The sequence below is a fragment of the Micropterus salmoides genome, unplaced genomic scaffold (assembly GCF_014851395.1).
Source record: "Micropterus salmoides isolate LMB-PRFRI ecotype aquatic unplaced genomic scaffold, ASM1485139v1 Ms_hic_scaffold_10, whole genome shotgun sequence".
Classification (NCBI taxonomy): domain Eukaryota; kingdom Metazoa; phylum Chordata; class Actinopteri; order Centrarchiformes; family Centrarchidae; genus Micropterus; species Micropterus salmoides.
Window position 1 is genome coordinate 36,135,936 of NW_024040041.1, and position 13,018 is coordinate 36,148,953.

The 13,018-nt window shown below is 42.7% G+C and overlaps 1 protein-coding gene across 1 annotated transcript; it reads right to left on the reverse strand.

Annotated features, from left to right (window-relative positions):
- Window positions 1–369: 369 nt before the first annotated feature.
- LOC119917534 (leukocyte cysteine proteinase inhibitor 1-like) lies at window positions 370–1,360 on the reverse strand. Its single transcript, XM_038737900.1, has 3 exons — window positions 1,257–1,360; window positions 1,059–1,169; window positions 370–907 (listed from the first exon to the last, which is right to left on the reverse strand). Exons 1-3 carry the CDS (start codon window positions 1,311–1,313, stop codon window positions 779–781), a joined length of 297 nt encoding a protein of 98 aa, XP_038593828.1. The 5' UTR covers window positions 1,314–1,360; the 3' UTR covers window positions 370–778.
- Between the last annotated feature and the right edge of the window lie 11,658 nt (window positions 1,361–13,018).

Genomic DNA, 13,018 nt, shown 5'->3' on the forward strand with positions numbered 1-13,018 from the left:
AAAACTTTCTTTCTTGGAGACACCTCAGAAGTGAGAAGTTCCTGGTGAACTATGATCAGATCTCACCACATGAGGAGGTTTTTGAAACGATGACTTGATCTCAGTGAAGTTAAAAATCTATTTCTGTGTTAAGGTTCATGTAAACTAAAGGCATTTATTTAACTTTTTAACTATTTCTGCCAGCAAAAATTAGACTTCCCCAAAGTAAATAAGAATCACTAGAAAGATACAGTTTAGTTTAGAAAGTAGTGCACTCAGCTTCTCCTTCCAAACACCAAATATCTTCGTCTCTGGGTTTATTGTCCTGAAAATATCAGTTCTTGTCTAGTGCAGATGAGAGTTGGTGCTCAAACATCACATGACACAATATTCAGGTTCTCAGTAGATCTTTATTGCTTGAGAGCCAGAGCAATCCTCAGCATCACACAGAAATGACTAAGGAGAGGCGCTCCCTCCTCAGTTCTTAGAAAGACATGACGCACATTAACTGTGGCCAACAACAGGACGGACATGATTTCACTCAGGTGTTATTCAATCTTTCTTTACTTGGCTGAAGACATGTCAACATCTCAAACCTCCACCACCTGCACTCCTCCTTAACCTGCTTCACACGTACAGTAAATAGATGATTAACATTCTTCAGACACAGGAAGAGGTTTCAACCCCTCCAGGCTAAACTCTTTTATAAGGAGTTTACTTCAATATAGTTTCCCAACAACTTAAACAAAGAAGAAAGAAGCATTTTAATATGAGACTGCAGCCTGTATGTATTTACTTATTACTCATTTGCAGGTATAGGTACAAGTGGGCTGTCTTTAGTTTCTTTCTGCTTTACATTAAACAGCTTGTAAGTCTGATCCTCCTTTCTGACCCACAGATGAATGTAGTCCGGTCCTCCAACATTAACCTGCAGGGAAAAGAAAGGACATTTGGACATCTTAATAAATATGTTCAACCTGATCTTTTGTGTTTGAGCAGTGAGGAACAGTGTCGGCTGACTCACCTGGATGTCACAAGAAATTCAAAATTCAAATATCTAACATCACAATATTAATTACCTTGATGAGGAATTCTTTCATCACCCCAGGATTCGTGTCACGCTTCCTGTATAGAACGGCTCTGTATTTCTCAAAGTCCTTTCCTGTCGTTTTCTCCACTTGATCCTTCACCTGTGAAAAGAAATCAGATGTGATGGAAACACAGACCACAGAGTTGTGCCTGGAGGTTGTAAAGAACGAAGATGGACTGAAACTCACGTCCTCAGAGATCTGCTGCAGAGTGGCCTTCTTAGTCGGACCCCATTGTTCAGCCATTGTCACAAAGTCCTCTGAATTTAAGGGAGAAGTCACCTTAATGATTTGATGCGCCTCAAGTGTTGCGACTGTTGATGAACTGCACATGTATTTATACAGAGGAACCGCCCCCGGTTACACCTGAAAGGTGGCTCCACTAGATGCTGGGTGGAGCTACATGTTTAACCTCTGATGTGAATGAACATTAGAAAGGTGGGATCTTCTTGGCAATGGTCCTGCTCTACATCGCACAGATCAGTCTTTCCTACCGCTGAAGGTAACTGCTTCTTTCCACCAGGCACGTGCACACAGACATCACCTTCCCATTAAACATCATTAAAGTAAAGGAAACAGCATTTTAATGCCATGACTTGGTCAGGGCTGATTTTAACTATTGAATGTAATGTTGGCAAATCCTCAGGGGCCCCAAACGGCCCCAGGTTAAAGGTGTCTAAACTATTTTGTTTTTATTGTCAGATCAACGCAGTGGAGTAAAAAATAGGCCAAAGTTTTTACCTCTGAAATGTGGTGGAGCAGAAGCAGAAAGTAACATCAAATGGAAATACTCTCACTACTACCTCAAAGTAGTACAAGTTTGTACAGGGTCGCGGGGGGCTGGAGCCAAACCCAGCTGACATCGGGCGTAAAGCGGGGTGCGCCCTGGACAGGTCCATCGCAGGGCCACACGTACACAACCAAGCATTCACACTCACACCTAAAGGACAATTTAGAGACACCAGTCAACCCAGCCCACATGTCTTTGGATGGTGGGAGGAAGCCGGAGCACCCGGAGAGAAGCCACGCAGACACGGGGAGAACATGCAAACTCCGCACAGAAAGGCCGGGGTTCAACCCACGGCCTTCTTGCTTTGAGGTGACAGTGCTAACCACTGCTCCACCGTGCCGCCCCTCAATGTAAAAGATTATGAACTTTAACTCTCATTTTCCAGCTCTCTGCAACAGCTGCTGATGTATATTCAGAGGACCCAGCACTGATTGGCCAAGCACCGCTGTGCACGTAAGCAGCTGACTGCGGTGTCATGATCTCATGTTAACAACGATCCCAACAATAAAGCTTCAATAGAAAACACATGAGTGTACCAAAGCTAAAGTCCTGTACTTAGCCAAGTTAAGGTGGCAGTTCAGCTATGTGAAGTATGTTTCCCGTCCATAACGTGTAACCACCTCGTGCCTTTTGGAGGACTCCTTGGAAGCTGAGCTCAGTGACTAACATGATAAAAGTTCAGTGAAGATCATAAATGAACAACTTCACCTTTGTGAGGTCCTTTTGATCCCAACAAGGACGAACTGAGCTGCACGGCTCTGGATGAAGATCTAATTCCTTGTAACACCCTGGTTAAACATTCAACTGTGACCTCGTGTCTGAGGTCCCAACAGCAGGAGAGTTTGCACAAAGTTTAATGGTTGGATGATTCTGATAATGTGTGAAATAATATCAACTGAAACAGGAAGGGCTTGAAGGTCTTAAACATCTTTAGTTCACTGTTACAGGCTGGAGTCACTGTTCCCTGTGATGACTCACCTGTACACACCCACACTTTACCGACTGAATCTAAATCAGTTCTTTAGAAATATAAATGTTTCCCAGGCATCAACAACACATTCCACGATACAATGCAACCATAACACTTTATTACAATTGTTGATTCACTTACAAACATGCATGAGACGCTATAGCAAAGTTCATAATCCACAATGAGCTTTTGATTCAATATTTTACAACTAAAGATAAAAGCAGTTTATTTAACTGTGGGCCAAGAATCTCAGACCACGTTGTAGAAAAATGTCCGTAACAATATAAAATAATGTAGGTGGGCATTAAAGCATATAAACTATCAATAAGAACTGATCACGTGTATTCGTTTGTTTCAGTACATTATACGCAGAAAAACACATTTTATTATGTATCTGCTGGTTTGGAGACATTATTTCTGCAGATCACTCTTATAAATGTGACATCAATTTCAAAATCTCAACAGGTGCATCTCAGAAAATCTGAATATTGTGGAAATTTTATTTTGTAATGTACATTACATTTATTAATTTATCTGACGCTGTACATGTCAGAGGTCGCACGCCTCTGGAGCAACTAGGGGTTAAGTGTCTTGCTCAGGGACACAATGGTGTCTCACAGTGAATGTCAACCCGGGTCTCTAACACAAAAGTCATGTGTCTTGTCCACTGTGTACCTGCCAGCTGGATTTAAAATGTTTAATAAACAACTTTGCAGAGCAAAAAGCTCAGGAGAGGGCGCCTGTAATGTGAGTAAAACTTGATTATTGATTTGACTAGTAATCAATCCACACACATGTTACTAAAGCCTCGGAACAACCAGGAAACATTTTGTCGTGTCAATGTGGTGAACAGTACGTGTGTCATTGTTCACTAATAGATCACCAGTCAAGTGTTCATGTGTTTTAAAGGTGCGCTGTCACCAGTCATGAGACGTAAGCACAAACCAGATGGATTTGGTAAGATGGAAGGGATGTTTATTTGAACATAAACAGAAATTGGGCGAGCGGGCGCTGCGTAAACCAAAGAACACAACAAAACACTTCTACAAATAAAATAAGAATGCCTCCCTGTGTTTGGTTAAACACAGGGAGGCATTCTTCTTTTATTTGCAATCTTCTTGCAGCACCCGTAAACCTGTGTGTTTAATACAACAAGAAAACTCTAACAGAGCGCAAAATGTATTGTGTCAAATCTGCAGACGAAGGTTTAACATGATTTCCACTACTCCGTCGGCAGTGTTTGACTCTCAGGTAACACTAACACTCCAGCTGGCAGAGGTACAGGAGTTTAGCTTCTAGCTAATGAGAAGGTACTTTGCCGTAAGGCTTCTCAGAAGCAGGACTACCGGTGTGGTATCTTCTAATGTGGCACCTGAAGACAGGTGGAAGTCAACACAGTGATCAGCACAGTGGCCACCTGGACACAGCAGAAGGCAGCCTATTTAAGCCAGGGGAGCCGCGGGCTTGGAGGAAGGTTGTAGGACCTCTCCAATCAGGATGTCTGATGTAGGAGGCGGGACAAGACAGAACTCCACTGGAATCGTCCAATCCTCAGCCGGGAAACGGCCAGCCATTATGTTTACATTATATATTTTCATTTAGCTGACACTTTTATCCAAAGCGACTTCTGCCGTCGGTATCCTGACAAGAGGTAACTAATCTGTGTAATTAAATATATTTTAACGTTTAAGTTTTTCCTGCAAAGCCCTGATGTGGATACTTCAAGTTGAGGCTGATCAGCTGGAGGTGGAGAACACAATCTACACTCTTCAGGTGGCATTCTGTCTGAACATGAACACAGCTTGTCAAAGGTAATCAGTGTTTTTATCAACATTTCAGATTATTGGACAAACTGTAAACACACATGGACACACTGCCTTTAGAATTATTTTTATTTTATTTAAATAAATTTATTTTATTATCGACAATCAGGTCATTGTTTCCTCTGGAAGTTTCTGGTCAGTATTTGTTCAAGATGTAATTAATATTTATTTCATCTAATTACTTCTGGATAATTTACAGCACATAAATTATGTCAGCCTCAGAGTTTCACAGCAGGGCTGTGCAGAGACCTCTGGAAGGGCAGGTGCTCAAAGTATAAAAGGGGCACATGAAACAAGGATTTAAATAGGGCTGATACAGATATCGATACAGAAATATATTGTTATGTATTCCTTGATTATATGTGTATACAGATGCTTCTGTATCGATACATCAACAAATGCTGTGACACAGTTTTGAAAAAGAAACACAGAGAATACCCAGATCTAGCTTTAAAACATGGTGGGCTGACATAACTTACTTAACTTAACTGTTGCTGTTGAGGGATTTCTGGGGATGTTGCTGCTGCTGCTGCTCTGGTTGCTGCTGATACTACTGGAGGTGATCTGTGACTAGAGATATTATAACAAACATAGGAGATATAAGCTGATGAAACAAATATGTGACCATGACGAGATGTAAAGATTGCTGACAGTATTTGGGACAGACTCAGTATGACTGACCTGCTGTAGCTGCAGCCGCTGCCAAGGCTGAAAATAAGAGGGAGACGCTCACAGAGACGGCTGCACACCGAGAGCTGCAGGGAGAGGAAATACGATACCAGGTTCAAAAAAGTGTGGGAAATAATCTGGGAAGGAAACAGTACTGTGAGAAATGACTAGGTTAGCCAAGGCAGCGGTAAGAGAGACAAATCTATAGACAGGTGTGTGTGAGTGTGTGTGTGTGGGGGGGCATTATTGTGATAATGATTTTATATATTGCATTGTGAATCTGAGAGATATATTGGATTTTGATTATATGTCTAGTCATTAATCTAAAAAGATGTGTGTGTGTTGATTCTGTCGGCCCATAATAACCATGACAGAGCAGCATTTACCTTTCACATTAACATTTCATACCTTTGTCTGAAATCTATATAGGGACATTTCTTCTTCACTCTTTACTTTGATGTCAGGAATATTATTTATTTTACATTGGCACTGACATTTTTATATGTACTTCCAGTTATTGAGTTTTTTTTGTAGTTGAGCTGTTGGAAACACTACTGTTGCTGTCAAAATGTAAAACATTTCAATACGGAATTTAATAAAAAAGGGCTGATAAGTAGGCTATAAGTCGGAGGAATAGGCTTAGAATTTTACCAAAGTTATTATACTTATTTTAAGGCACAAGGCTTTTATTAAGTTACTTTAATAATCCTAGTTCAAGTGCAAAGATTTTAGTCAAAATACATAGAAAAGATCAGACCTGTCAAGACCCGTGAAACTTTTCTCCCCCAAACAGGACGAAGTGAACAAAGCACCTTATTTTATATGTGTGTAGAAGTAACGTCAGCTGTCGGCAGCTGATGTTACTTCTACAGGCGACACACAGCAGTACACAACTACTGTGCTGCTCTCTTTGCGTCTTTCTTGTAAAATACATCCAACGACCCACAACAAGCACATTGCGGCAAACCCGTCTTACTGGCGGGATCGCAGGTGTCCAGTAGGCAGAGCTGCTGAATCACTGACGGTGTCTGAACGGGAGGGCTCATCACGGCTGAGGTCATCAGGTGAAAGGTCATCATGTGGGTCATTTTATTTACCTCAAAATTATTATTAATTCACTAATAGTTAGATTGGACAGGCCTCCACTAAAGATCCATGACCATGATCCAATTAATTAAATAACCAGTGCACCCCCCTCTGCACGTGCATGATCCACAGAGGAAGAGGATTCAAACGGCAAATCAGCTACTACTCCTTTAATGACTCTTTCTGAATTTTATTCTTGTAATTATCCAGTCTGTGAATTTGCAGTGCAGAATTTTCTTTCCTGCCCAGCTCATGATGAGGGCCCCGGGCCCCACCTTTGTCCACTGCTCAACGTTAATGTGCTCGAGTCCTTGTGTTACTTCTGATGCAGTAACAGAATGAGTACACGTGTGTACACTTACTGTGAGTAGCAGTAGCCATTATTCAAGTGTTTTTGATTATTGTGTTCACGACCACGATGTAATGCTGACAGCGAATGTTTGTTAATTACATAGTGACAGCCCTAAAGGGTGGAGACCAACACTGAATACAATGTGAGATTCAGATTGTCTCTCCATGTTTGGTGAGTGTCGGCCTAGTGAGTGTTTCCCCAGCGCAGCATTAATGTGCATGGTGTGGATGCAGGTGTAGAGTTTTTATCCTGTTCCGCCAACACTCAGGGTGGAGATGTAAACACAAGTCAGAACTCTGGGTGTAAAACACAAAGACACAGAATCAGTCAGCAGGCCATGACAAGAGTCACATCATCAAGCAGCATCGCCTGCTCAGGTGTGTTGCACCTCACACCAGGTATCAGCTCCACCCACCAGCTACCTGGGTTACAAAGAACAAGGGAGGGCCCGAACGGGGCCGTCACAAACAGAATGTAAATCTAATATAGATTCAGAATATCCAGACACGCACAGACATGCTCTGTAGTTTTTCTTCATAAATCTCTTCTGTTTATTTAATATTGAGCACGCTGATGTTCCACAGACTGTTTTGGACATTCAGCACCTGGCTCTGACGACACTGGCATTTTTTCCCTTTCAGAAATTTTTCTGTTCAGTCCGGTGACGTCATTTCTTAACTTCACTCGTGTTACAGAAAAAAAAAGCTGCCGACATTTAACCAAACATGTCTGCTTGTTGTTTTTAGATTATTTGGTCATCACACACATGTTTAGTAGATCAGATTCAACTTAATTTATCACACACAGTCAGAACCAGTAAAAAGAAAAAGGCATCTAAGCAGACAGCAGATATATGAAGAGAAACTAATGTAGAGAATTTAAAGAGACAGGATGAAACAGAACCAGACTTTCTGCCTCAGTGGGCCAACTGGGATTACTGGTCCATGGAAGGACCTGAGAACACCTGCACCTTGATGTAAGATGTGCTACTGTTTGACGTGCTGGCTGCGATGGTGACCTCTTGGCCTTCATAAACCAGATCACATTCAGCTTTATGTCTGACAAACTCTCTCTCTGCCACTTTCCATTAATCTTTTTGAGTTATGACAACTTCTGTAGAAATTATATTGAACAAACTATATTGAGTTAGGGGAGTTTTCCTCTACAGTCAAAGACAGTTTCTATTACAACTTAATCTAATAGAATAGAAAACTTTATTGTCATTGTCAATCCCTTGCTATGATCTGCACAGCGTTGGGATATTTGCTCTGCTGATCGCTAATGTTCCTGTGCAGAAGTCCAATAGCTGATTTAGCCGGTCTGAAGCCAGGTCTTCGTAATCAGCAGAATGCAACTGTTATTCAGTGTTGCGATCTGTATGCGCAGTTCATTTCCCTCCGTAGCCTAGTCCGATTTTCAGGAGCTCATGCCGGCTGTAGGCGACACATACCTAACCAGCCATACAAGGCACCCACCGGGAAAGCACTTAGCCTCTGCAACTGTGTGCACCGCCATCTTTTACCCACGTCCCAATGCAGTGGAGTGTTTATGTTGAATACTCATACAGTTAAGTTGCTCCAACTAGATTCTTATTTAAAACTTATTTTTGTGTAATATTTACTTAATTACCATAATCAGTAACACAGGATTTAAGCTAAAACCATTGTAAAAATTGTTAAAAAATGTTAAACCTTTACATATTTTAAAAACTACAGTAACAAAGCCCTAGTGTTCATTACAAATTAACTTTCAAAGCCCACCAACCCTCTCAGAACCTGCAGCTTTTTTACAGTTGCACACAAAAAGGGATGTGTATTTCTTTAAATATCGTCTTTATAACTGTCAAGATGAGATTTGTTGAACATACAGCAAAGCAACTTGACAGAGAAGCAAGCTCCATTTTGTTTCGTCTTTAGTTGACATCCAAATACAAAACAGTGTAATCTGAATAATATTGAAATTGCTCTGACATAAGTTCTTAAGACATTACTTTTGCACAGCTTCTAAAAAACTTCAAAAGTTTCATGAGTAAAGCAAAGCACCTTGGGATATCCTTTCACCCCAGGACTCTCCACTCCACCACGATAGCTGCTGTCTTGTGGGCAGCTTTGGGGGTGGACCGGTGAACATACTGTAGGTTAATGTGTTAGTGATGATGAATTGGAAGATGAATGATAGCAATGCTAGGATCTTCTCCAGACAACAACTCATTTGTTCTGTAATAAATGCCATCAGAAAATGCCCTGCACTGACCAAGACAGGCAAAAAGACGCACTCTGCCACTACTACTTTTATCCCTCTCACAGAACTAAGTGGTTGATTTAAAAAATGTTACTCACCATAAAATGTCCTTTATATCAAGCTGACCACACAGTGTGTGTTAGTGTGTAGTTGTGGGCAGGTGAGGGAACTGACAAATTAAGTTTTGTTAAGTTAATGGAACTTGAATTTTGTTCTAAACCCATCTACAATGTTGAGTTAACACTACCAGCAACTTGATTTAATTACCATTACTGTTACTTTTATTGTGTTTATCTAAATTAATAAATTAGAATTTTTATCTTGCAGCCATGCAATTAATCAAGTGGTGGTAACAGGTCCCCTGAATAACTTGGACTCCTCGTTAAAATCCTCGTTTTTGCAGAAGTCTGATTGGCTGAACGGCAGCGATCAGTGGAGTTACTTTCCATCCGTGAAGAGTTCTCAGCCAGGTCTGTGTGACAGAGAATGGGGTGAAAGGACGTCTATCTCCTTCGTTCTCCATTCTGTCTTTTATTTTAGCTTGTTGGTGAACAGCTGTGTAGTGGCAACTTTCTAAACTTCTTTTGCCACCATTAAGTTTCTGACTCGTGCTTTCCAAAGAGGGCAAAATGGTATAATCCAGCGAAGCAAGGAGGCAGATGCAAGAAGGAAAAATTTTTTTTTTTCCCGACGTTTTATTTGACATAAAAAGACAACAGTTACAAAACTTGCGTCTCAAGCAGAGTCTAAATCCTGTTCTCTATCAAACATACTCACACACTCGTAGCTTCAAAATGTCCTATACACGATAAACTGTTGCTCCATGTCCTTCTTGGCTGACCCTTTTTACCGCCGCACATGCCAACAGGTACTCTCACCTCATTTTACTACACTGAGCTGCATTTTACGGCATTTGAATATCTCTGAGTTAACAGGACAAACTAATGGAGCACAGCTACACATGTTAATCCACTAAATACACACTAATGACATCTGTCTGAGATAAAATATTACCAAGTGAAAGATGGAAAAAAATGAATAGAAGTGATGAATATGAAATAATCCTAAAGATTGACCACGTTTTCTTCTTTAACACACTGTGTCTCCTCAGCCAAGCTCATTAAACTAACCTGTGTCTTCATCAGTCTCTGAAACATCTTCGTCACACCTGAACCTGGTGCACTTTGTTTTCACAATGAGCAGTAGCAGAGTTTTTAAAAGTAACTTGTTTGTACCCACCTCCGCCAGGAATACAGCAATCTTGTGAATGTGTGTTAAGTTGAATTGATGTTCATTCTTGCAATGTGTTGGGGGAACGGTGGGTCGCCCTCTAAGGGGGAAACCTTACATGAACCAGAATCAGCTTTACTATGCTTCAGATTGGATGACTTCTGGTATGATGGTGTTGAAAGCCAAACTGAAGTTGGGAGGTCAAGATGTAGTGCAGTCCCATGGAGACTGCAGTAATACACTAGCGTGTGATATCACTTCAGTTGTAAAATCACTCTTCTGCGAATATATCTGCAACTAATTGATTATTGAAACAGACAATCAACTGTTCGGATCGTGAATCGCCTCGTATTTAGCTATCCGCTTTAAAATGTAGCTTGAGGTTGTTTTAGGCACGTGCCAGTTCCCAATAAAGAGAATAAAATACTGCATTCATCTTTTACTGAACGTTTCTGCTGCAGCAGCAGAAAGTTCCACTTAAATCAGTTCTGTCAAAGGGTACAGATACACAGTGTGCACCAGTGTTAGGCGAGTTAGCATTTTGGCAACATCGTGATTTTTATGCATATTTTCCAACTCCAAGCCGTAAAGTTTTATGCTATGTATCAATTTGTGCACTTCCATACTTACGCTTACTTTTTTTTTTTTTTAACCTGTCCTGCCCAGCAGCCTGGTATAGAGAATGACGACCTGGATACCATATTGTGCCAGACAGATTTTACTTTAACAAGAGAGTATTAAAATACTCCTTTGTCTGTTTTATTATTTATTTAATTATGTATTGATATGTCACCGGCCGGACAGGGGGGCAGACACGGGGATGGGGGGGCACAAACAGACAGCACAGAGAAAGGACAAGACCTGTAAGAGAAGGGGGATGGAAGGTGGGGACAACAGGGAAAAGCAGTGGGAAACACCAATTGCAGAAAGCAATGAAACCTGCAATAGAACAGAAAGGGGGGCTTGGGGAGGAGAAAAACAACAAACAAACAAAAACAAACAAAAATAATAATAATAATAGTAAAAGACAACCAGCCGAACAGCAGCAATAAACAGCTGACATAGTAAGACAACCAAGAGAAAATGAAAACAAGAAACAGTCCAGCACACTAAATAAGCAACACAGCACAGCCACGAGAGCAGGAATAATAACAATTAATTTAAATAAGTAACTGAAAGAAAAGCATCAGGAATAATTCTACCAGGGACAAGTTACATTTGTTTGTGTCTATGTGTGAGACTGATTGTGTCTGTGTGCATGTGGGTGAATGTGTCTGTATGTGTGTGTGTGCATAAGCCTGTTAAAGAATGTAGTTGTTAGTGAGAGTGGGACGCCACGACTGTGCCACACCGACCCCAGCAACAGGCAGGCAAGAACCCCAGTAGCCAATAGGGGTGGGAGAAAGAAAATAAATCAATAAATCAATCAAAAAAAAACAAAGACTCCCAGAAACACCACGATGCAAACACGGAAGATCCCGGCCAAATGCCAGTTGACAACGTAATGCCGACGGAACAGCGAAAGCCATCGGAGAGAAACACCAGCAGCAAGTCCCAGCCCAGCAGTGAGCGCGCTGCACAGGTCACCGTGCACCCGCCAATAAAAGTCTGCCGTCCCCCCAACTGCCGGGAAAAAAATAAGGCCCATGCCCAGCACGCTCCCCCCGAGGCTGATCTCATCCCTGGACGGGGGCCCAGCCCCCCCAGTCAAGCACCCCCAAGGAGGAGCACCAAAACCTACCCCGACAACGCCGGCCATGCACCCCAGAGACTCCCTATATGAACCCACTGTGAGAGAGCTGGCAGGGGGAAGCAGCTGGAGCGCCCCCCCTGCCGAAGAGGGCCCGGGCAGGGAGAGTAGACAACGGGCCCCCAGGCCCAGGGACACACCACCCGCCCAGAAATGAGCAAAGTCCACAAGCCCGAGTCTCCAGACCCCTAAGTCAAAAGCGGGCCCCCACGCCAGGGGAGCCCCGACCCCCCCGGCCCACCCCAGATCAGGCAAGGCCGTCACCAACACCACAGCACCCCCGACACCCGGGGCTCCAGGGGCAGGACACGAGGCCAATGAGAATCTCCCCCATTCCTTCAACCCCTCTGCCTGCCTCTGTAAATGTATTGTTTTGTGTTGTATGCATGTCATGGTTTGTGTTGTATGGTGGAGTAAAGATACAGTGTGTGGTAACTAAGGTGTAGTTAAAATTGGAGGGTAGTTGTGACACAGGCACCCCACAACTGTCAGGTAGTGGAGCCTCCCATCGTTCCCCTCCCACCCCCCAAGCCCTCTGTGTCTAATGTGTAATTAAAATTGAGGGGCGACCCAGGGGGAGGAAGAACACCCTGCAGCCTGCCCGCCCCCAAGGGTCCTAATGTTGTATGTTGTGAGACATGACCAAAGGGGGAAAGGTGAAGGAGGTCATAGGGAGGCTAGAATGGTCGTCCCAGCGCGCAGACACGCCCCAGACCCAGAGGCTCCAAAGCCCTGAGCCCCAGACCCCCACACACCCCCGAGGCAGATCAGTGCAGCCCCAACCCAAAGTCCAACAATCCCCCGTCCTCGCCGGGGCCCCTCAAAAATGCAGAGCTAGGGCTGAAACCATTCATCAATTAAATCGATTACTAAAATGCATCGATGCTTCGTTTAAGCTACATAAATATACAGCACGCTGTTTCGCACGGACATTTATTACCGTTACACATCACGCTTACACTGTGAACACAACGTGATGATGGTGGCGCTGTTTGCAAAGTGGAGGAAGAGAGAAAACAGCGAGGGACGAAGTAGAAAGT

Excerpts from the sequence above, each read along its gene's own strand:
- LOC119917534 (XM_038737900.1), bottom strand. The coding sequence starts at position 1,313 with ATGGCTGAACAATGGGGTCCGACTAAGAAGGCCACTCTGCAGCAGATC. Across the intron at positions 1,170-1,256 it reads TGCAGCAGATCTCTGAGGAC|GTGAAGGATCAAGTGGAGAA; the intron begins GTGAGTTTCAGT and ends TTCTTTTCACAG. Across the intron at positions 908-1,058 it reads TGAAAGAATTCCTCATCAAG|GTTAATGTTGGAGGACCGGA; the intron begins GTAATTAATATT and ends TTTTCCCTGCAG.